The sequence below is a fragment of the Pseudorca crassidens genome, chromosome 11 (assembly GCF_039906515.1).
Source record: "Pseudorca crassidens isolate mPseCra1 chromosome 11, mPseCra1.hap1, whole genome shotgun sequence".
NCBI classification, from domain to species: domain Eukaryota; kingdom Metazoa; phylum Chordata; class Mammalia; order Artiodactyla; family Delphinidae; genus Pseudorca; species Pseudorca crassidens.
The window spans coordinates 97,834,245-97,860,057 of record NC_090306.1 but is presented as its reverse complement, the minus strand read 5'-3'; the positions used below and the strand labels follow the sequence as shown (position 1 = coordinate 97,860,057).

The window sequence follows — 25,813 nt, the reverse complement described above, 5'->3', positions numbered from 1 at the left end:
ATATAAATCCAAACTGAGAAATAAGTCATTTGCTACTGAGGCATTACATCAATCAGATTAATCTTTAAGAAATGGGTTCGTCTCCTTTTGAAAGACAGACTCCCTTCCGTTTCACAATTTTCAGTCGTATCTCCCATCCTATACGAGTTTATACGTACTCAAGAGTAGCGATGGTTTATTTCCATTCCTTCACTGAGTACGGGAAAATCACAATCTATTTGCAATTATAATACCCTAAAAGTAAGTTATTTGATTCTTTCAAATGTGAGAGGTAACAAGTGAAAACATTCTTGTTAAAACTCATAACAGAAAGTTGGTCATTTGTAAAACAGGTCTGCCAGAGGCCAAAAGAAAAAAAGGGGTGGAGGGGGGAGTCATTTAGAGGTTTTAAAAGCCTATTCTGGTTTTTAAAGCATTGCTTGAAGCAGGGTATACAGGAATATAATAAAAGTCAAATTAAATGACTTTAAACTGGAACAAATAGGAATTTTCTTTCAAAATCCATCAGGCAAAGTTTTCAAAACGCAGCTACTAGAGGTGGGCAAGGACTATGCCTTTTGATTGCTGACCATTATAACTCCTAGGAATGCAACATGGCCAGCATACCATAAATACTCAATATAATCTACTTATATATACGTTCATTACTACATAAATAAAATGCCTAGAAGAATATGCATCAGTTGTTAACAGTGGTATCTCTACAGAGTTGGATTGGGGGGGGAGTGGTGTTTAAAATGAGAAATGGGGGACTTTTAATTTTATGTACTTCTGATTTAAATTTTAGGTAAGAATATTATTTTTTAAGTTCTTTTAAAATGTTTAAACAATCTGGAACTTATAGAAAAGTTGCAGGTATGGTACAAAGAGCTCATTCTCCCAGAACCATTGAGAGTAAGTTGTCAGTCTCATACTTCATCACTCCAAATACTTTAATGCATGTTTTTCTTAAACAATAAAATAAAATCTCCTACTAACTAAAATGCAGCTATCAAAATCAGGGAATTAACACTGATACATTACTACCATTTAAACCTCAGGCCCCATTCAAGTTTTGTTCTTGTCCCAGCCATGGTCTTTTAAAATAAAAGGACCCAGGTCAGCATCATATGTGGCATTTAGTTGACATGACTCTTTAGTCTCCTTCAGTCTGAAATAGTTCCTCAGTCTTGTTTTGACTTTCATGACCTTGAACTTTTTTTTTGCGGTACGCGGGCCTCTCACTGTTGTGGCCTCTCCTGTTGCAGAGCACAGGCTCCGGACGCGCAGGCTCAGCGGCCATGGCTCACGGACCCAGCCGCTCCGCGGCATGTGGGATCTTCCCGGACCGGGGCACGAACCCGTGTTCCCTGCATTGGCAGGCGGACTCTCAACCACTGCGCCACCAGGGAAGCCCGACCTTGAACTTTTAAAGATGATCACAGGTCATTTAATTTGTAGGATGTCCCTCAAATTGGGTTTGTCTGATGTTTGTTTCCTCATGATTAGATTTGGGTCATGCGCCTTGGCACAAATATCACCAATGCAATATTGCATCCTATCAATTTCAGTTTGTCCCATTACTGGTAATATTCATTCAGGTCACTTGGTTAAGGTGGTATCTACTGTGCTTCTTGACTCTAAAGTAACTCTTTCCCCCTCTCTGTATTCAATAAGTATTTTGAGGGGAGGTACTTTAAAATTTAAATAAGACATTTTGAATTTATTCATGAGTCCATACAAAGGTTTTATTTCAAAGCAGGTGAAATTGTGAGAACCTTCACATTTCTCTTTTATTCAACAGGTTTTAACCAATGACTATCACTTCTGAAATTGTGATGATCAAATTATCCCAAATTTGGCCAGTGGGAGTGCCTTCAAGCTGGCGTGTGTCCTTTTGAAATACCTCCATCATTCTTGAAGACTTCTTTGCTTTCTAGCACAAGATATTCCAGGTTCATTTTAAACTTTTCTGCTCTAAGCCCGTAATCAGCCATTTGTCCAAGAAGTTGGGGTTCCTTTTAGTGGAAAATGGTATTTAGAAGCCAAGATCTGGGCACGTGATGTGCTCACTGCTACTGAGGTATTGCTGCTCTCAGGCACTCTCACCCTCTTTATGGACAGAGCGAAGAGATGCACATACATGTGTATATAAATACACAAGCATGCATTTTACATCTGTATCATTTCTCTATTTATCAATGCTTGTTAAAATTCATGAGTTCAGCACACTAATACTTCTGACTCCAATCTCACAGCACAAGGTTCATTCCAGTTTTCTCCCTTTCAATAATTGTAACTCCCTTCTCCAACAGTGAGAGTTGCTGGCTCCCATTATTCTTAACGTACATATGTATTAGATCAATCCTCCTCCTGTATTTAACCAATCTCTCAGTGCTGCTGCCACCCCAGGCTCACGTGAATGCCCTACTCACCTCTCTTTGGGTCCAATACACCACACCAGACCTTCCCTGTATGTGAAGGTCGCCTCATCCTACTTGGGCTCTAACACCCCGACCAGGTCACCTACCCTCTCTGTCTACCTAAGAAGCATTAGGACTGAATTGTTCAGGAAGGGACAGTTTTTAAAAATTTAGTGTAAAAAAATATTTTTTAAAAAGAGTATCCATTAAGTTGGAACTTGTGATAATTCAGACAGCCAAGCTAAAGTTCACTTTTGCATCATCTCTGAAGAACAGGTTTGTTAAAAGTAAATTAATAGTGTAAACAAGTTTATAACCCAGATGTTTCACCTACTTAAGAAAAGTAGGGCTTCCCTGGTGGCGCAGTGGTTGAGAGTCCGCCTGCCGATGCAGGGGACATGGGTTCGTGCCCCGGTCCGGGAAGATCCCACATGCCGCGGAGCGGCTGGGCCCGTGAGCCAGGGCCGCCGAGCCTGCGCTCCGCAACGGGAGAGGCCACAACAGTGAGAGGCCCGTGTACCACAAAAAAAAAAAAAAAAAAAGAAAAGTAATTGTTTTCAAGCACTCTAAAATCACTGGGCATGTACTCGCCTTTAATTACTGTCTAATTACAAATGATTTCTATTTTCTTCATTATAGTTTTGATAAGTCCTCTGTTTGATTACACTTTAAGAATTACTACTTAAACTCGATACAGTTAAGATCCTTTTAAAAATGTCTCTTTATTAATCAATTTGGCTTTTCAATTAATTATCTGAGATAAAGTTTTTAATCACTCAGTAATTTCTCTTTCTTAGTTAACATATCATGTTGCTCAAGAAGAAAAATGCCTTTCAATGGCCATCCAGGACTGTCCCCAAAAACCTCCCGCTCTGCATGCCATCAGTACTGGCCTCATTGCCCTCGTTATTATTTATTATGAATGCAGTGTGAGGATCCCCATAAAGCCATCAGTGCCCATCATTTGAGTGCATATTTTATTTAAGACAGTCTGCTTTATAAAACAGGGATTTATCATCAATGAACAAATTATTCTGTGCCGCAACTGAGAAGGCTTGGGAAGAGAACACATTCTGGAGTTAGAGCCCTAGTTCCTCCACTTCCTTGTTTAGTGGTTTCAGATCAGTTACTAAGTTTCGGGCATGCCATCCTTCTTATGAAGATCAAACCATTTCCACTTCAGGCTGCAGTGAGAACTAAATGAGGTCATGGGAAATACCTGCTATATAATAGGCACTTAATGAATTTGAGTTCATGTCCTTTCCCCAACAGAGCCTCATGGAAAAACTCAGTATGATTCTAAGCAGTCTTTTTCAATTTGGTCACACAGAACCTCAGAGAGAACCTATAGAAGAACATGGGTCATAACTGCTAGCTTAAACTATGTCTGCCTGTCACTGCCCTTGACCAAAACAAGAGAAACGAAAAAACACCAGCAAGAGTTCCATGACCTAAAAACAAGCAATGAACTTATCCCTTACCCAGGAGAATAATATCAGTATTCAGAGGGGGAAGAAATGAGGAATAAATAGCCTATATTTTCTACTTTGACTTCCAAATAAAGGTGCCAACTAGTCTTAGAGACCCCAACTAATCCCGGCCTGAGGGCATTGGGACCACTCTCTCAGTGATGGGTTATCTGTTTGTTCTGCCTAACCAGCTCTATCAAGTACCAGTGACTAAATATTAGGATTTAATATCTGACAAAAGAAGATCACATTATTAAAAATCAATTAGGGCTTCCCTGGTGGCGCAGTGGTTATGAATCTGCCTGCCAATGCAGGGGACATGGGCTCGAGCCCTGGTCCGGGAAGATCCCACATGCCGCGGAGCAACTAAGCCCTGCGCCACTACTGAGCCTGTACTCTAGAGCCCATGAGCCACAACTACTGAAGCCTGCGTTCCTAGAGCCCGTGCTCCACAACAAGAGAAGGCACCGCGCCGCAACAAAGAGCAGCCCCCACTCACCGCAACTAGAGAAAGCCCGTGCACAGCAACAAAGACCCAATGCGGCCAAAAAAAAAAAAAAAAACAATTAGAGGTAACCAATTTTAAAAACCAAAGGTGTTAATAATGTGATGCACTATGGGCCACACTAGCAGTGTCGGGAAAAAAAAGACAAAAATGCTAGCCCCCAACAGTGAACCAAGCACAAGTGCAAAAGTCCCAGAAGGTAAGACATGGCCTGAATAGAAAACACCAGGATGAGGAGTGAACGTAAAAATTGCCAGCAAATAATGCTAGGTGATCTATGTGCTCTGTAAATTCAATATCTGAAATATCTAAGCTTTTCTGGAATGTAAAAGTATGTGGTTTGGGTGTGTGTTTTTTTTTTTTTTAATCGTGAAAATTTGTTTACCTTGAAGGGATGGAGGAGGATGTAGTGGCCTTCCTTCATACTGCTTCAAGAGCAGAGCCAGATGTTAAAAGAATGCAAACAAAATGCTGAGGTACCATCAATATACACTTTGTCTCTGCAAATAATTCTTTCTTCATACAACAGGATGAAGTTGTGTACGTTTCATTTGCAAAGCCTCTGTGCTTCCAAACGACTTCCAAGCAAAGGTCAAAATGTCTCCCCCTAAGGTTTACAAAGGGCCTAGTCTCTGAGTGATCTGTCACAGGCCTCAGACACAGGTGGAGGGCCAGGAGTAAAATTCCTTACCCAACTGAAGTCCACTTGTTATCCAGAAGAGCCCATGTCACCAAAAACACATGGGGACTCGCCCCAGGAAGAGAACACTTTCTTGTTTGTCAAAGCCCCCAAACCACAGCAGACACTTACCAACATTTCTGCAACAGGCAACACGGCCAGATTCCCCTCCTTTGAGACACCACACATCAATCAAGCTTCTATTCAGTCTCTCCTCTCTTCAAACTGATGGAAGTGCCAGATGCTCTGGCTCTTCTTCTCAGTTTAGTGGGGGGAGGACAGGTGAAGAGGAAAGGTACTAGAGCTCAGAGAACTCAGAGACTGACCTGCATTTAAAGCCTTCTCTAATTGTGAAATATTCTTTGTTTCCTATTCAAGAATGTCTGGGCATGAGCAAGGCAGGTAGGAAAAACTGAGAGTTCTATATAAAATACACTGTCACCTAAAATATTTTTAAAGGGAGGGGACAGTCCACAGGCCCCTTCCACGCCACCCCAAATATTTCTGCTAGAAGGGAAGGATGGCGCAGATACTTCAGGAAGCTACTGTGAAGCTACTTGGCCTGGGAGAAGCTCTTGCGTCTGGTTTCTTCCCAAGGCAGTAGGGCTTTGTGCTCAAGCACACACTTCAGCAGCCTTGGGCAAGATACTTAACCTCTCCATAGTTACCTCACGGGGTCGTCAGGAAGAATAAATGTTAACGTATATACAGTACTTAGAACAGCATTATAGAAAGCACACAGGAGGTAACACTGTCTTCCCCTTCTAATGCGTAAGTTCTCACCTCCTCCAACCCAAACCCTTTCTTTCCTTGTTCTTTCAGGTCATTTGCCTGACCCTGGACTTATCTTATTCCCAACCCAGGCTGGACTCCCATGAACATTCACCAGCATTCCCTGAAGACTTCAACCCCTGGCTATCCCACACTACCTACCCAGGCCAATCCTCACTCAGGTTCAGATGAACCCCAACTCACCACGTTCTTCACCTTGCTTTGCTGGAAAGAGCCTGCAGAGCCTCAGATCACTGCAATTACAAATAAAGGATCTCCTCTCTCAGCTAAGCCTGTAGAGCTGGTAGATGGTTCTCCCTGTGGTCCTTTTCCACTCAGACTTCATCTCCTGTTTTACAGCGAGGAATGCTTCCAATTGAGAGGGGAATGTCTCCCAGAGGGAACTCCCTCAAATATCCTCTCCATTTCCAAATTTACTCTTCCCTCTCCAAGGCTAACCTGTCATCTAGGCAGCAAATCTCTTCCCACACCTCAGTTCTCTTCAAACCCTCTCTCTCCCCTGTTCAAGCCACCCAGCTGTATCGAGTGCCTCCTGGGTGCCAGGCTCAGTTCGTGGTTGGTGAGGCTACAGAGCTCATCCTCGTACAGTCGACAGTTAAGTCTCGCCTTGTTCCTTCCCCTTAGCCTTCTGATTCATGCTTTAGAATATAAGCCCCATGAGCGTAGGGATCTTATCTATTTTCTTACTGCTTTATCCCTAGAGACTAGCATAGCTCCTGAAACACACAATGCACTCAATAAATATTTGTTGAGTTAATTCAAGTCATCCTTGATTCATTTATTCATTCAACAAATGCTCACTGAGCACTCACTCTGTGTGTGTGTGTGTGTGTGTGTGTGTGTGTCAGGTCAGGTGCTGGAGTTACAGAGGTGAGCACGACTAGTTCCTGTCCTAGAGCTGCTCACCGTAGTGACAGAGAGAAACCCGAAAACCCACAGGGAGACTTCCCAATGTGACAGACAGTGGCAAGCAGGATGAACAATGATGTGCTGGACCTCAGTGGAGACCTGAACGCATTGCACTGAGCTCCTCAAGGCCAAACCTAACTGCCCACATCCAGGGCTTATCTCAGCTGACCCCCTGGGGCACCAGCCCTGATAACTATCCTTTACTTCCCTAAACTCCTTCCGGCCTGGGTTTCTCTTGCACCACCCTTTTTCCTGTTTTCATCCCACTCCTCTGACCATCTGTTAAGGGAGCGCTGTCACAACCATGGCCTAGATGACCATCTCTAGATCTAAATGGATGGCTCCCAACTTCTCTCTTGAGCTCCAGGCCCTCATTTCCACCTGCCAAGTTATAGTAAATGTCCAGCAAACATCTAAAACGTACCCAAAGCAAACACACGGCCTGTTAGCCCCCATCCTCACCCTTTTACAAACTCAAAACCCCTGCTCCACCCACCAAATGCCCACCCCAACTCCTGCATCATCCATTCACCCAGCCAAGGGCCTCTAGTCTTTCCATCTTTACTGTCACTGACTTAATTTACATTCTCCAATCACTCCTCTTGCTTCGACTGCCCCTCATCTCTCCTCCAGTATCAGATTCTCAATATGGTAATCAACTGAAGCAAGTTGAGTTTTTAAAACTGCTTTCTACAGAATAAAATTCAAATTCCTTAGAACACAAAACCCAGCCAACCCTTCCACTCTCCTCCAGGCAGCCTGCACTTGTGTCCCACTAACACCTCACCATTTCCCATATGCCCCCACCCCCTAAATCCTCCCTTGTTTGTGTCACTTCCTCTGCCTGAAATGCTAGCATAACTTTTATGAAAACAGTAGCTACCACTGACTCTGGGTACTATTACTATTATTATTCCCCATTTTACCAGTGAGTAAGCTGAGGCACACAGATATTACTTGCCCAACACTGGGCTGACCTAACCACACAAGTGTCCTGACTTCAGAACCTCAGTTCTTAACCACTACGTTATATCACCCCAATCTACTCACCATCCCCTTCACCAAGCAACTCCTAATTTCCCTTTAAGACTCAGTTCAGGGATTTCCCTGGTGGCGCAGTGGTTAACAATCAGCCTGCTAATGCAGGGGACACGGGTTCGAGCCCCGGTCTGGGAAGATCCCACATGCCGCGGAGTAACTAAGCCCATGCGTGCTCCACAAGAAGAGAAGCCACCGCAATGAGAAGCCCGTGCCCCACAACGAAGAGCAGCCCCGCTCGCCGCAACTAGAGAAAGCCCGCGTGCAGCAACGAAGACGCAAGGCAGCCAAAAAAGAAAAAAAAAAAGTTCAAATGTTTCCTGGATGGTGGAGACTTCCCCAATTCCCTAGGGCTCTGCCTCCAACCTCCAGGATCCCTTGGCATCATATCTCTGTCTTTATTACAGGCAGCCTCACGTTACTGGTTGAGTTCCAAAGATAAAAGCCAGGTCTTTTTATCTTGTACTATTCCCAACACTGTAGAGTGCCTGAGGCATAAATACTTAGGTAATAAACAAATTTTTCCAAGTACACAGGACATAGAGTATATCCTGCTCACTCAAGTCTACCCAGCCTCTTACGGCTTCCAAAGACCCTACCTACACTGCTAACCCCAACCCCTCCCCTCCTCTTCTCTTGGCCCCAGGATTCTGAGGATGAAGAGTCAAAGCACTGGCTGGGGTGGCCACTCCCACAGCCAGCTGACAGCATTATCACAGCAGGGCAGGCCGGTGAGCTGCTGGCCATGGGCCCCTTGTAAAGGAGTAAACTGCATCTAAAGAGCACTTTCTCTCGCTGAAGGCAGACAGAGGGGATATTTGATGCACAGTTGCCAGATTTACGGTCTTTGTCATTTAAAATGTGAGAGTGGGATGGTGGACATAAAAATAAAAATGTACATAATATGACAAAAACCCTGCCATGGCCATTATTTACAACTCACTAAGAGCCAACGGGCTGGCAAAAATGTACATAATATTATTTAGTCCTGTGACCTACTTGCCACTTTTACAAAATCACCACGACTATACAGTTGGCTCTTGAACAAACAGTGTTTGAACTGTGCGTGTCCACTTATACGTGGATTTTTTTCAAGAGTAAATACTTAACAGTTGGTTGAATCCGCAGATGCAGAACTGTGGATACGAAGGGCTGACTGTAAAGTTACACTCAGATTTTCAACTGCGCAGAGGGTTGGCGCCCCTAACTCTGGCATTGTTCAAGGGTCAACTGTATACCTCATTAAAACAGATAAACTTTGGAATAGGTTTTGACTATTATTCTAGATTCTACAATTGCTCAGCACCTAACGGAGTTGGCTTGTTCTTTCTTTTTTTCTTATGTTAAAGTAGAATGGTTACCTGCTTACAGTATTTTCATAGGGAGCAAAGTAATTTTTTTTAAGTGTGAGTCACTGTCACACAGTGACCATCATCACTGTCAATAAATAAGAATGAAGGAAGGTAGTTCCAGAACTTGAAATAAGGTTTATTCCTATGAGTGAGGCTAATAAAACCAGCAAGCACATAGTTAACTGTAATACATGCTAAGAGATGGGCTATAATTAGGGTGGTTCCCAAACACTGAAAACTTTAGTACCTGTGCTGATCTATATTCCGTATGTAATAGTTTTCATGAAGCTATAATCAACTGAGTAGGATGTTTCTTATTCTGAGACTGTCCATTCTACTCTTTTGTCAAAATGCCTTTTCTTTGAAATGGTGGTAATAAATAGTGGGTTTTTTAAAATGCCTTTACATGGCATATTTAAAACTGGTAACTCGGGCTTCCCTGATGGCGCAGTGGTTGAGAGTCCGCCTGCCGATGCAGGGGACGCGGGTTCGTGCCCTGGTCCGGGAAGATCCCACATGCTGCGGAGCGGCTGGGCCCGTGGGCCATGGCTGCTCAGCCTGCGCGTCCGGAGCTGCTCCGCAACGGGAGAGGCCACAGCAGTGAGAGGCCCGCGTACCGCAAAAAAAAAAACAACTGGTAACTCATGATGGATCCTAATATTGCTTTCACAGTGTTACAGTTCCCTGAAACCTACGTCTGTCTGGGAACCACCATGTTAAAGTGTCTGAAGAGACTTGGGAAATAGCCAAATCCAGCTTACTTGTCTAGAATGTAGTTTTAGAAAGGAATAATTAAAACGGAAAGTACACCATGCATTTCCCCAAATTGTGCCTAAAAAACAAAAATAAAAACCTGGGACTTTAAAATTTTATATATACACAACACTTAAGATTCCCAACGCATATTAGCATCTTAAAGACTCTTAAGTCCTTGTAGTAAGCAAAGATCAGTTTAATTAAGGAAAGGAACTTTTTTTTTTGTTTTCCAGACAAACCTGTTAGGACCCTGACAAACAGTAGGAAATGCTGAACTAATCAAATCTACTGAAGTGTGTCTAAAAACAGAATGTGTTAATTAGTGGAAGTGTGTCTTCCTGAAACCTGGAAAAGGGGCAGGGAATCACCCCACCCTCAACCCCTCCAAAAAAGAAAGTATGGCAGTGTTTTCTGTGGGGCTTCTCCGAGAGAAAGTTACATAATCTGGTAATAGGGTTTTTCTACTTCAGTTTCTCTAAAATCTAGGCGGAAAACATGCATGTACGTCACCATTCCTCAATACGGATGGCCAACTCCTTTTGATCCAAATGGAAAGCTCTGGATAGGGAGGACAACATTCTGGTCATCAAAAATATCCATCGCCTACATGCTGAAGTAGCAAATTAACTCCTTCTTCTTTTTTTTCTTTTTTCCAAATCTTCTGGCTGCTCCAGGCAGCATGTGGTATCTTAGTTCCCTGACCAGGATGGAACCCACGCCCCCTGCATTGGAAGCGCGGAGTCTTAACCACTGGACCGACAGGGAAGTCCTGCAAATTAACATTTAAAAAAATCGCTTATGAATCTGGTTGGTGTGGCAACTGAGTGGACTGATAAATTTGATTCTCAAAACCAGAAAAACTGGGGATCATGTCCTGGAATATGGCAACCCACGAGTGGCTCCTTAAAAATTCTTTAAACCTCAGTGAGACAACCCAGAGTGGATCATTAAATCATTTTAGTGGTTGGGATCAGCTGTTTTGGTTTTGGTTTTGTTTTACAAAATGGACTTGAGTAGCCTATATCAGGATAGAATATATGATGTAGTATCAGAAAGTAAATATAAATACTTTTGCTTCCGTGTATACTTCATGTATGTACAGGGCCTCAATCAAATTGTATTTCTTAGTGTAGATCCAATCAAAAAGTTCAAAAGCCACTGTTCTAAGATACCCAATTATATGTCTAACTTCAGCTTATAAATAGGAACTTCTTGGCATAAAAAGAACAGCAATTATTTTATGCAAGCAAGGGGTTAAAAAGAAAAAAAGAATGGCACTGAGAGGTACAAGACTCACTGCTCTGGGTTCCAGAGTGGGGCAAGGAACCTTGTGCTAGGTCTCTTTTTAAGCCATTGAAGGGCATTATGTAAACCCACCACTACACAGTCTGGGTTTTTTACAAAGGCACGGATAACCAAAACGCACTTCTAAAGGAAAACAAAAGTGTAAGGAATTTATTTCCATATTGATTTAAAAAACAAAAACAAGACTTCACAGAATAACTGACACTCTAAACTCTTATACTTCATAGAAAAATAAGGTCCTCTGTGTCCACCGAAATGGAATTGTGCACCAACTCAAAAGCAACGCTTAACTTTCCAGTGTGAACAAGGTTTGGTTCCAAGCACAACTCAAGATCATTTCTATCTTTACAGGTTATTATTTAGAAGGTCTAGTTAGCAACTACAAAGCAATATAAATCAATGAGATCATTAAATAAAAATCTTTGAACCTGCTTTTTTATAAACCACCCATATTTAGTAAATATTATACTGGCCCAGGATGTCAAGAAATACAAAATGAGTATAATAGTCTATGGCCAAACAGCCTGCAGGCTGCCAAAAAGAAGCGAGATTCAAGCACAAAATAATTAGCCCTCTGGCACCCTTTCCCCCTCATGCGAGAAGGCTGGGACTGCTGACTGAAAGCTTCTGAAAACACTGGAATCCTAATGTCACCTCCCCACCTGAAGCCTGGCATCTCACTGACTCCACAGAGTTCAAAAAGAGGGAGGGAGTGCTCCCACCCTCCAACTAAACCTCTGTACCTAGCATTACTGAAACTGGACACAAATTGGTTACGCTTAAAAACTTCTACCAATCTACCATCCAGCTGACCTTAGCCAAAACAATTTTTTAAATTCCTGTTTTAAATTTTAGAATCTATGCATAAAAAGTTCATCTCCTCACAAGCAAAATTAGGATCTGACCCCTTCAATTCTAAAAATTTCATCAGCATAAGCTCACATGTGTTCTAACACCAATCCTGTGAAATGCTTTGTGATGGGAAGAATGCTTTGTGACTCTGGCTATTTCCAAAGTGCACGTTAGCTGCAAGCAGCCTATCTTACTCTGCATAAACCCTCCCTTGTCCAATTTCGTAGCCACACATGGCTAGTGTGAACTTTTAATGAGGCTACTGTGACTGAGAAACTGAATTTTAAAATGTATCTTAGTTTTAATTAATTTAAACTTTAAGGGAGTTCTCTGGTGGCCTGATGGTTAGGATTCTGGGCTTTCACTGCCGTGGCCCGGGTTCAATCGCTGGTTGGGGAACTGAAATTCTGCAAGCCACATGGTGCAGCCAAAAAAAAAAAAAAAATTTTTTTTTAATTGATTACTTACTTCTATTACTAGAAAACTCTAGTATGTTTGAAAAAACTTGGGTATGTGAACGTACTTTTTCAACTGTAAAATTTATCAAATCTAAATACAGATCAAGCATTTCCAATAACATTTCACATTCAAACTGAAATGTGTTATAAAACACACACCAGATTTTGAAAACTTAGTATGAAAAAAAAGAATGTCAAATATCTCATTAATATTTTAAAATCTGTTGCATGTTGATTTAACTTTTTGTACATATTGGGTTAAATAAAATATATATTATTAATTTCACCTGTTTTTTTCTTTTTTTTTCTTTTTGGCTGTGCCACGTGGCTTGTGGGATCTTAGTTCCCCATGGAACCCAGGCCCTTAGCAATGAAAGCAGAGTCCTAACCAGTGGACCGCCAGGGAATTCCCTCCTTTTATTTTTTTTAATGTGACTCCTGGAAAATGTAAAATAACACATGGCTCACATTCTATTTCTACTGAATGGTGCTGGCATAACCTAATGATTCCCAAACCTTTCCCACCGGAACACCTTCCAACACCAGGTTAGGGGACGTTGCCATAACCAAATACTGTTCTTCCTGTGCGGCATCAAAACCTGCTGACCGCATCTGAGATTGAGAAGTCCTTCCCTCATCTTCAGTGACTCACGACTGTCCTGCACAAGCACCTTTCTTTAATCCTTTCCCGGGTCCTCTTTCTCTTCCTGTCCCCAAGGCCCCATTCTCAGTTCTCTTTTCCATTCTCTGCACCCATGGTGACCTCATCTCCTCTCAGCTTCAACTATCACTTCTATGTGGATGACTTCCAATTCTTTATCTCCACTTCTGACCTCTTTCTCAAGCGTCAGCTCCACATTGCCAGCTGCCTGCTAACCAGTTCCATCCGGAAATCCCACCAGCTCCTTAAACTCAGTATGCCTGACCTGGAATTCCCCATCTTCATTTCTGCTGAAGATTCCCGTCATTCACCTTGAAAACCTGGAGTCCCTGGTCCCTCTTCTAGCCCCACTGCCACAGTCTTAGGGCAGGCCCTTTCATAACAGGCCTCCTACTTGGCCTGCCTATCTCAATTCTCCCCTCAGTCCTGCCCTCTCCCAATCCCACCACTCCCAGTCCCTCCTCTGCCTCACTGCCATACTAATATTCTCAAAATACCACATTGATCACATTGCCTTCAGACTTTCAACAGACCCCCCACTATCTGCCTTGGCAATCCAAACTACTCAGCAGGCGTCCCAGCTCTCCCACAGACATTCAAACTCCCTTCAATCCCCTCTGAACACAACTAACCCTCCAGCTACAATGCTCTGCCCTCATGTCTGCTCTTCACAATTCTGCCCAATATTTAAGGCTCAACTCAAATAAAACGTCCTCATATAAAGACGTCTCTGATCAACCCAGCCAAAATTAGCCTTTCTCCTCCCTCAAACTCCTTTTGTATTTCTAATGGTGACCACTGTAGTAATGGGAGCACATCTGTGGTCTTACCCTCTCTATAAAATAGTGTTCTTTTAACACTTGCACTGCACACTGCCATTTCTGGACATCTTACCAAAGAAATCAACTTAAAAAGGAAAATCTTGGTAAAGCTGGGACCACTGATGACTCTCAAATCTACCTCCAGCCAGATATCTAATTACTCCAGACCTTCATTTAGATGCCCCAAGATTAAATTACTCCAAAACTGAACTCATTTTCTCAATCCCACACGTGTCTCTCGTCTAAATAGACCCTAACTCCGTGAATGGTACCACCATCCATCAGCAGGCCAGGCCAGAGACAGAGGTGTCATCTTTTATTTCCCCAACCCTAACCCTCAATGATCAGGTTCTGTGAAATCTTCTTCCTAAATGTCTCTGGTTTTATCCACTTCTTCCCAGCTCTGCTGTCAGCCCAGGCCACCATCACCTGAGATTACTGCAACACCATCTGGTCTTATACTCAATCCTTCAGCCATTTTCTACAGTCCAACTAGAGCATATCTTTCAAAAGTTCAATCTGATCAGGTGAAATTCCTGCTGAAAACCCTTTAATTGTTCTCGGGATAAAGACTTCCAAACATGACTTATATAGACTCTTCTGCAACTCACCAGTGTTTACCTTTTCAGTTTCACTTCTCATTTCCCAGATTATCTTTTCTTTTACACACATCACCCTCCAACCATGTCCAAGTACTCTACATACAGTTCTCCAAATATGCTGAAGTCCTCTCTTGCCTCAGGGCCCTTGCATAAGCTGGTCCCTCTATGTCGGTTGGGCGTCCCTCTTTTGTAATCACCCAACACCCTGAGGACTGGCCAGGCTCCTTGCATTTATATTCTTTCTAACTTCAGCAATGGTACCTGGAAAAAAATCTTCCTACTACTCCTATGCTAGCTCTTATCCCAATGTCTGGCAGGTAATAGGTATTCAAATAATTATTTGTAATGAATGAACAGATAAAAATTTTGTTTTTCTTTGAAACAAATTCCAGTCCAATGTCAATGAATGAAAGCTATTTGTCATCTATATTAATTCAACAGCATTGTATAAAGTGGGCAATTGACCTAAATTTTAATTTTATCTGTCTTTTGAGTCAGATAAAATTGTCTATTACCAGTTTGGTTAAATAGAGTCTACATGTGCAGGCTCAGAACAATGAAAATGAAGGAAAAAACACTGTATTTTATATTCTCCTTTGCGTTGTAAACTTTAAGACCAATTCATTTGAAACTGTTGAGAACCTTTAGATGCAAAACACAGAATGTATGAAAAGCAGCCAAGCAAATGTGGATACACCACAGAGGCAGAGCCTGAAGGGAACGGGAGAGCAGGGAGAGATGACCTCAGACCGTAGGAATGTAGGGACTTGAATAAAAGAAAAGGCTCAGCGCTGCCCCTGCCCTCATCCAGACTGAAGCTCTGGGCAATCAGTGCCCACGCGTCATGATCCTGGGAGCCATGAGAGGATCAAGCATCTGTGGGGCCATAAAAGCCTTTCTGGTTTACTTAACAGAGAGAGAGCAAAGGGGAAGGAAACACTGAGCAACGAGACTAGGTGCTGGCCCCTTCATACAGCATTTCCCTTCTGCTTCCCAACAACATATTATTCCCATTTTACTGATTAAGAAACAGGGGCTTGGGCTTCGCTGGTGGTGCGGTGGTTGGGGGTCCGCCTGCCGATGCAGGGGACACGGGTTCGTGCCCCGGTCCGGGAGGATCCCACATGCCGCGGAGCAGCTGGGCCCGTGAGCCAGGGCCGCTGAGCCTGCGCGTCCGCAATGGGAGAGCCCACAGCAGTGAGAGGCCCGCGTACCGAGGAAAAAAAAAAAAAAAAAAGAAACAGGGGCTTATGGTCACATAGCTGGTCCTGGTGACCTTATACTCAGGTCTAATTCAAACACATTTTTATTGAGCAGTTACTTGTGCTAAGCCCTATTCTAGATGCTGAGGATTGAGCAATAAGCAAAACACTACAGTCTGCTTTGGTTTGTGGGGAGTGATGTACCACACACAAATAATGTGATTGCAGATACTGACACAATTAAGGGGCATAAAAAAAAGTAAAACTAAGGGATATGATAGAGTAACTAGGGAGGCAACTTAAGTTGCAAGGTTCTCAGAGATAATTTAAAGGATAATTTTGCAGGCCTAGAAAAAAAAAAAGGATAAAGTGACTATCTCGTCAAACCTTAAATCGAAGTCTCTAGAACTACCAGAAGCAAAAACTTACCATCCATTCCCTGACTATCAGTAAGGAGACCATCAGGGGAAAGAACTATAGGTTATCCTAGTCATAACCCAAAGCAGTAGCTTCGACAGTCATCAGGTGGTAAATATTTCCACAGGAACCGGTGGCTGCTCAGGGCCACAGGCTGACCAAATGAATTCTTAGCTCCCCCTGCACCTACACCGGCAGCAGGCATAATAAATGATTGCTGAATATTTGAAGAAAGAAAGGAAAGCATGTTAAAATGTCACCATCGCGGGTTAAATCCCTTTTCAGGCCAAGTGGCTTCAATTCACCCCACCCACTCCACCACAAGCCTTAATCACAAGAAGGTGAGGGAAGTCGGATTAGTATAAACCCTTGAACAATACTGTACTAGGAAACAATTAGCATAGGCTGCCCCACTCCCCAGTCAATGATCAGAAACCCCACCTTTAAATTCCGAGTTCCACTTAAAGAAAATCTAATAGCCAAATGATAATTAAAAATTAATAAGGAGTAATTATTTGGCTTCTTTAAATAAGGGTTCTCCTAATGCAGATACTCAGGCTACTTATGTACCAGGTACTTGTTCTAACTGTTGCACACGTAGCACCAAGGTAAAGCCACTGGTTCTTTACCTGGGTATCTCCCTCATTAGATGGGTACTCCTTGAGGGGAGGAACAAAGTACATTCACCTGTGTTGCCTCAGGGCCTTGTCCAATTTAAACTGCAGAAGGTCAATGATCATACTGAGTTGTAAAAATTAAATTTCTCCAAAACTTTTCAGTTCTGGGGCAGCTGGGTAGGGTGAGGCCCACCCCTTACTACTGTTATCTGCTGGGGCCTGCTCTGCAGAACCTGAAGGTCTCATCATCACATATCACTCTTTCTGTGTCTCTTTGTAAGTTTAAGAGCTGGAAAAGCCTTAGAAGTCTCTGCTTCAAATTTTAGAAGTTGATTTTTAAAGGACTGTCCCGGTGGCGACAGAGAATAACAAATGGCCATTCAAAGCTGAACAACAGGGCTGAGTTTGCACCATATACCAAAGATGCCAATGCTTCCTTTCTGGCACACAGATGGAAGGACTGAAAAACAGTTTAAAAATAAGATACCACTTCTGATAAATAGGCGCTATCAATTTTTGTGATGCTTCAGTAAAATCTTAATAATGAATCTGTGACAATTCTTCCTGAGACAGAGTAGCCTTGTGAATAATGACATTAATATCACAAGTAGACCCAGCATTGGGGGTGGGAAGACTTCAGTGAGGACTATATTATTTTTCTCCAGTAAGAAACTTCCCCTGCATACACTGTCTCATTTTTAAAAACCACAACATGCAAGTTCTAATATCCCTGGGGTTTTGCTGGTCATAGCATCAGCTACATCTCTGAAGTTTTTAGATTCATTTCATGCTACCAACAGAAAGAAAACTTCAACAAAAGGCACAAATACCATCCATCTGCACACTTGATTTATTACTCATTTTTATTTGCTCCTGAATTCCCATAGTTTGGTGTGCCATAAGGACTGGCCCTGAAGGAACTTAGATCCAAAATGGCAGCTGAGCTTCTGAAACTCATCAGAGCCATAATGCCTAACATACGTGAAACCAGGTCTTATTTATCGCACTTCTCAACCTGTCTAGGAGAGAAGAATATTTACCAAAACATTTCAAAGAATCAGATGGCATTCTGTTAATGTTCATTATATCATTCTTCTTCTTGCCTAAGAGACCAGGCACCCTGCTTCTGGTCCCTCTGCTCTGCAAACTGAATTAAACTGCTATTCACATGTTTACAGTCCACAAAAACAATCTAATGGCAAAACATGGAAAGCTTAGGTTCTTCTCATTCTTCTTTTGTAAGGCCAACTTAGGAAATGGGCGTAAAATGAATCATCTAACAAGTAAAGCCCCAAATAAGCGCTTTCATTTTCAGAAAAAAAAAACAACAAAAATCAGAGCTCTAATTTTCCTTAGGTCTACCACAAAGCAACACTCCCTATCACTATGGCAATTTCTGTCTTTTCCTTTAAATTCAAGCTGTAAAAAAAATTTTTAAGAGACAAATTTGTTCCAGATTACCTGCTGACTGTAATGTTTCCAATCCCTCTTACACAAAAGCTGAACTTATACCAAAAAAATTTACACTGAATTTAAACCGTCACTTCTCTACTCATTTCCACTAATATAATAACATTAATTTTAGAAAAATAATAAAATACTTGCTCTTTACAGACAGAGGACTTTAATTATCTTTATGAATTCAAATGGAAAGTCTTTTTGTTAAATTAGCATGAAAGTCCCTTCATCTACACACAATTGGCCCAAAGAAACAGGCCATTTTCAGCACAAGAGGCCAATCCATTTTAACAGTGAATAAAGCTTTTGAAAGCACTACACACCCTCTTCCAGACTGTCAAATTTTCAAAATGGTCCAGCATTTTTTTTGCATTTTTTTAACACTTTCAGGTCCAGCAAACATCTTATAATTAGATTAATTAAAAAGGAAACAACAACAGCCAAAAAAAGCCACTGCTCACTTCTGATCAAAATTATTCCATTTATGCTTAATTAGCTTTAATCCAAGTCTACATATTTAATGATGGGGATATGACAATTCAACCTATTTGCATATTTTAAATGCCCTTTCTAAACTATACTTTGTAACAGATTTAGAAAAATAGTCTGTTTCTCATGCCAATATGCTAAGGCATAAATCAGGAGGATACAAATTAGGAAGGAAAAAAAAAAAAGAAAACAAGGCCTCTCAGAGCCAGGGATGTGCTGGGAGGCGGGGGGCGGGAGGGGGGGTAATTTCCCCGGGGGGGGTGCAATTTACCCGCCGCATCAAAACTACGATCCTTTCTGCCCACCAGACCGAGAAGCATTACATCACACTCTCACAATGATAGGGGGAGGTGGCTCTGAGAAAGCAAGTTTTCAGCCGTCTTCCCTCCCTGTTCCCAGGCTTTCTAGAATCCTGCATTAGGAGTAATGGAATTTAACTTCAGTGCACTGCACACACAGTTTCAGGGGTAACACATACAGCTACTTATTTAGGTGACCCAATATGACCACTTCACAATGGATACGTGGCTAAAACAGGCAACTACACACACAGATGCTGAATTTGTGCTGAAAAGCCCAGTTCATCTGTGTAAGATTAAACAGAAATTGTAATCTATGAGAAACGAATAAAGCCAATCCACAGGGAGAAACTGATAAATAATTCCTAATCGGGAGGAATAGCTGTTTATACCCTTTAAAACACCATGTTTACAAGATAGTCCCACCATTTGGTTCGAACCACAATCAAAATAAAAGCGCATCTGGCTGCATATTTGAGAACACACACAGAGACCCAGTGCAAATGAGCGCGCGCAGAGGAGAGGGGTGATCCACACATTGCTTGGGAGGTTTTCAAGCAGGGGAATCTACAAACCCCAAACCTCCTGGTGTTCACTCGCCCCCAGCCTGATGTTTAAAATGGATCAGGTCTTATTTTAGGTTTTACATCTCTCTAGGAAGGATGGCCTAGCTTTAAAAAAAAAGAGAAAAAGAAAAAGGTTTTCCCGTGGTAGTGCTTGCCCTCCCAGATCCTTTGTCGGCCTTAGCAGCCGAAAGAATGCAAACCCATTTATATTTATGCAAATTTTTGCAGCAGATTTAAGGGGGCAGGGAGAGGTCTGTGTTTTTTAAAAAACCTCTTTCTAAATATCAAATTTCCAAATACTCGCAGCTTCATTTATTTGCAAGACAGAAACGATGATGAATATCTGCATATAAATTAAAAGTGCAATTAAATCACTTCAAAATCAAATATTTTACCAAGGCTTTTCCATTTCTAAAATGCCGAACCAAAAGTACATCACGGGTCTGATTTACACAGATTCACGAAATGTCTGAAGCCAGCCTCCACGCTAGACAAATGTCGATTTGCAACACCACTAGTGAAAACGGTTAGACAAGATCCATATAAATCAATTGGTTTTAAAAAATTGAAAATATTTACCAACCTCATAAAGTGCAGCAGTGCTTAAATCCAGCAAATTGAGGCATACAAGGTAGAAATGGAAATGAAAAAAGGTCCAAAAAATGATTTCTTTTTGTCTATCTGTTTTTTTGTATTTTAAATATTCAGAAACCAGCAGAGACTCTGTCGGCCATTTTGGCTTGAACTAACTCTCACACTCACTCTCCCTCTTGCTCTCTCTCTCCCCCTCTGTCTCTAAAGGAAACAGCTTTTTGTGACCTTCAAATAGAGGCGGATCATGTGACTTTGGGTAGGTTTGTCAATCAGGAAAGGGGAGGGAACTGGGGCTGAAACTACCTTAAAGGGAAAGCGGCCCTTTTCCACCCACTCTCATTTGTGAAACGCTGTTATCTCATACTCTCCACCTACACACACTGAATGTGAAAGTGGCAACAGCATAAGGGTAACAGATGAACAAAATATAAAAACCTTTATTGGTTTACAGAAATGTTCTCAGTTGCTAACGATTCTTACAGATCCTGGAGCTTGGCTCACTTGCTACAGTTATTCTCTGGATGTTTGGGCAAGCACAGGCTGGCAAACTACTCTTTAAAAAGGGGCTTAAACAACACCTTACCCAAACAAGAGACTTTCGTCTTTAGAGACTGAGGTGAAACATAGGACACAACTGATCTCTAACAAGCTCCTAAAATGCACAGGAAAAGACTGAAAGGAAACATACCAAAGTATAATCTGTGAATGCCAACTCAGAGAGGTTAAGTGACTTATCCCAATCACACAGCTAGACAGCTGCAGAACAGTGACTGGTTTCCCAGCTGAACTCCACATTTATTGTTTCAGGTGTATGTATGTTTGGTACCTCCTCCCCGCACCCCAAATAAAAACTATGCTACAGCACAGCAAGCTGGCAGATCTGAGTCACCTTTAATCCCCTCCCCCACCTGAGGAAGTAGCTCGGCAGCTGACCTAGAGTCAGCGCTAAAATTTAAAACCTACCTGGTTTCCCCCATTCCTAAGAGCCTTCTTCTGACTCAGTGCATCTTGCTTTCAACCCACCTAAGAAAACCACGCTGGGTTTGCGTCTCTAGCTCTGGGGCTAACAGGCTGTGTAACCTTAGTTAGGCAATTCCCTTTACCTTCCAGGCCTCAGTTTTCTCATTTGTGGAATGTAAGGATTGGCCATCAGTAGATGGTATCTTTGATTCCTTTCAGCCCTAAAACTGTACTCGGCTTCTTTGTTTTTAGCAGTTCTGTTTCATCTTATCCTTGCCATCTCAAAAGTCATTACCCCAGGAAAGTTTTCCTTGACCCTCCCCGTCTAGACCAGGCCTTCCTGTTCAACACTCCCGTAACTTCCCTTACTACTTCTTCATAGCACCAGGCATAACTGCAATTTATTATTTGTCAAAGAAGTTGCTTATAGTTGGTCGTCCCCAGTATGTATAAGGACACATACCACATCTTCCTTCACTGCTGTGTGAGGCCTGATACCTACCTAGCCCCACATAGTAGGTAAATAAATGAATGAATTAATGACTTAGACCTCCATTCAGAAGTGCTGGGCTGAAGAGAGGAAATGTGCTATCCACATACAAGGAATAAAAGTCACATAGTTTCCAGAAAATCATCTCCATCTATTTGTTTTAAGGACTGCTTGAGGAAATAAAGTAACTAAAATCACAGAAAGCGGGCAAAAGTGCCCTGTGACTATCAGACTCCATCTATCTCTATGAACCAGAAAAGCTCAGATTCCACAGTGTGATTCTTCCAAATGAACTGGGCTGACCAAGCGTAATCTGACATGCCAGCCAGCACAGAAATGATGGATTCTGTAAGCCCAGCGTTCCTTGAAAAGGAACCTACGAACCCTTTCTAAATCCCACACGTTTGTCATCCTGGCTTCTGGGTCTTTATAAAGTCTCCCTCCTTCGCTTTTTCCACTGTGATAGAAGAACCAGAAAGGAGTTGTTTCAGGGCAGGCAGAGGCCAATGCCTAGAAGATCTGGCAGCTTGAATATTTATGGCGTAAACGCTTCCACTGTCTTTGCACAGACCCGAGTGGAGTAGGAGCCAGGACCTGAACTGACAATTGAGATTGTAAGCAAAAGCAGGAAACTCCTAGGATGGAAATTTTGAACATTTAGTCTATTTTTATCCTTCCAATACCTTCCAGATGAGCCACGGAAAGTTACTTATGTGGAGCATGCTCAACATGTTAAAATGCATGGAAATTGTACAGCTGCCTTGTTTTAATTTGTGATGGACAGAATTTCTTTACAAGACTGAATTTTGCCAAGTCTCCACTCCTCAATGCAGAATATTATCATATAAACGTGACTACGTGTTTCCTTGTGTTATAGCAAGCTGCACAAAACGTAGAGAAACAAACACATTTTAAAGCAAAATATTAGCTCTATTTTCAAATGATATGATCAATTATTTTCTTCAACCTCCAGGAATCTTTTTCTTGGTGAGATACCTCTAAACTTAAAATAATTAGTCCAATTGTTCATCTCAAAGAAAGAAGTGTAATAAATGCACTATTTTCCCTGTATTTCCAGGCATTTTGGACTTTGTGGTATAGTTATATTTATTGTACTGTTTTCATATTAACAATTAGACAGCGTTTTTAAATTATATTACAGGGCTTCCCTGGTGGTCCAGTGGCTAAGGCTCTGGGCTTCCTATGCAGGGGGTCCGGGTTCGATCCCTGGTCAGGGAACTAGATCCCACATGCATGCCACAACTAAAGATCCTGCGTGCTGCAATGAAGATCCCGTGTGCCACAGCTAAGACCCGGCGCAGCCAAATAAATAAATATTAAAAAAAAAAAACTGCCCTAAAAATAAATTATATTACAAAGTGAAGATACAAAGTAACAAAAAATGAGTTTACTTTTAAAACAAATAAACCTGAACTTATATGTTCAAATGAGTGTTATCTTTCAAAGTTGGCACCTTCGCTGACTATATAACCACTACTAAAATATTTCTATGAGGAAACATGATTGAAAAATAATGAACTGAACATATTTAACTCAAAAATCTACAAAATGAGTAATGAACTCAAAAAATAAATTAACAATGATAAAATCATAAAGAGTAGACTGAATCTTTATTGATTCAATAAACTTTTGCTTGTTTTAAAATGAACCTATCTACAAAACAGAAACAGACTCACAGACATAGAGAACAGACTTGTGGCTGCCAAGGGAGAGGGGTGTAGGAAAGGGATGGACTGGGAGTTCAGGTTTAGCAGATGCAAACTATTACATATAGAATGGATAAACAACAGGGAACCATACTCAATATCTGAGATAAACCATAATAGAAAAGAATATTTAAAAATTTATATATATGGGGCTTCTCTGGTGGCGCAGTGGTTATGAATCCGCCTGCCAATGCAGGGGACATGGGTTCAAGCCCTGGTCCAGGAAGATCCCACATGCCGTGAAGCAACTAAGCCCGTGCGCCACAACTACTGAGCTTGCACTCTAGAGCCCATGAGACACAACTACTGAGCCCATGTACCACAACTACTGAAGCCCGTGCACCTAGAGCCTGTGCTCCGCAACAAGAGAAGCCACTGCAATGAGAAGCCTGCGCACTGCAACAAAGAGCAGCCCCCGCTCGCTGCAACTAGAGAAAGACTGTGTGCAACAACGAAGACGCAATGCAGCCAAAAATGAATAAATAAAAATAAATTTTAAAATTTATATATATGTATAACACTTTGCAGTACAGCAGAAATTAACGCTGTAAATCAACTATACTTAAAATTTTTAAAAAATTTTGTTTCAAAAAATAAATAACTGGGTATATACCTGGAGAAAACCATAATTCGAAAAGATACATGCACCCCAATGTTCACTCCAGCACTATTTACAATAGCCAATCAACCTAAATGTCTATTGACAGATGAATGGATAAAGAAGATGTGCTATACATATATATATAATAGAATACTACTCAGCCATAAAAAAGAGTGAAATAATGCCGTTTGTGGCAACATGGAGAGACTTAGAGATTATCATACTAAATGAAGTAAGCCAGATAAAGACAAATATCATATGATATCGCTTATATATGGAATCTAAAAAAATGATACAAATGAGCTTATTTACAAAACAGAAAGAGACTCACAGACATAGAAAACAAACTTATAGTTACCAAGGGGTAAAGGGGGGTTGGGGGGGGATAAATTAGGAGGTTGGGATTAATTTATACACACTATTATATATAAAATAGATAACCAACAAAGACCTACTGTATAGCACAGGGAACTATACTCAGTATTTAGTAATAACCTATAAGGGAAAAGAATCTGAAAAGGCATATATATATATATATATATATATATATATATATATACACACACACACATATCTGTAACTGAATCACTGTGCTGTACACCTGAAACTAACAAAATACTGTAAATCAACTATACTTCAATGAAAATAATAACAATAAAATTCTTAAATTGTTTTAAAAATTAATAAAAGATAAAATAAATAAATAAAAGTGGATAATCCTTTGGAAAGTGATCAATTAAAAACAAGAGAGGGGCTTCCCTGGTGGCGCAGTGGTTGAGAGTCCACCTGCCAATGCAGGGGACACGGGTTCGTGCCCCGGTCCGGGAAGATCCCACATGCCACGGAGTGGCTGGGCCCGTGAGCCATGGCCGCTGAGCCTGCGTGTCCGGAGCCTGTGCTCCGCAACGGGAGAGGCCACGGTAGTGAAAGGCCCGCGTACCGCAAAAAAAAAAAAAAAAAAAAAACCATTGCAGAAATGTGTTAGATAATTATTCAAAGAACTAGCCACTGAAACTACGTCAGGCCTAAGTAGTTTTCTTCTATCAAACAGATAATTTCATGTTATCTCTACTGTTCCCGAACACATGGAGACAGAAGAGAAAGCTTCCTAATTTCTTCTATGAGGCTAACATATTCCTGATATCCATCTGGACTCAGATGTGGTATGAAAAATAAAACTACAGACCAATCTTCATTTGTGAAGACGAACACAAAAATCCTAAGTAAAATATTAGCAAGTAGAATTTACCAGTTTTAAGAGAATAATTCATTATGACCATGTAGGGTTTATACCAACAACTCGAGGATTGTTAAATTACAAAATCTATTAACATAACTCTTCATTTGTTCAACAAGTATGTATTAACTGCTTTCTCTGTGTCTGTGCTAGGTGCTGCGGATACAGTAGTACCAAACAGGGTAGGTTCTCGTACACATGGAGCCAATATCCTCATGGGAGAAGGAAATTCACTGAGAAGGAAGTAAAGAGTTGATGGGATATGGAAAAACTGAGAGAGGCTCACTTTAGATCAGGTGGTTAGGGAAGGCTTTTCTCAGGAGGGGCATTTAAGCTGAGCTGAAAAGCAATTGCTTGAGTGTTGAAAGAACAAGAGGGATGATCAGGAGGCTAGGCCAGGTGACCAAGGGAGAGAGGTGGGAGACGAAGCCGAGGAGGTGGGAGCGGCTAGATCATAGTGGGTCTTGCAGGCCACAGAAAGGATGTTATTGTTAAGAACGGTGGAAAGTCACAAAAGAATTTTAAAGCAGGAGAGTGAACAGTGCCATTTTATCC

General features: G+C 41.6%; 1 protein-coding gene across 8 annotated transcripts in view; it reads right to left on the bottom strand.

The window, feature by feature from the left end:
• The window catches only part of TNRC6B (trinucleotide repeat containing adaptor 6B), a 261,509-nt gene that overhangs the window by 123,780 nt on the left and 111,916 nt on the right, over window positions 1-25,813 (bottom strand). The window contains exon 1 of one of the 8 annotated variants that reach the window (XM_067698166.1): window positions 20,233-20,551. The exons of the other annotated variants lie outside the window; for them this stretch is intronic. Within the exon in view, the coding sequence (XP_067554267.1) occupies window positions 20,233-20,237 (5 nt within the window). The 5' untranslated portion in view covers window positions 20,238-20,551. Of the gene's footprint in view, window positions 1-20,232; window positions 20,552-25,813 lie in introns of those variants that run through there. 8 annotated transcript variants of the gene reach the window in all.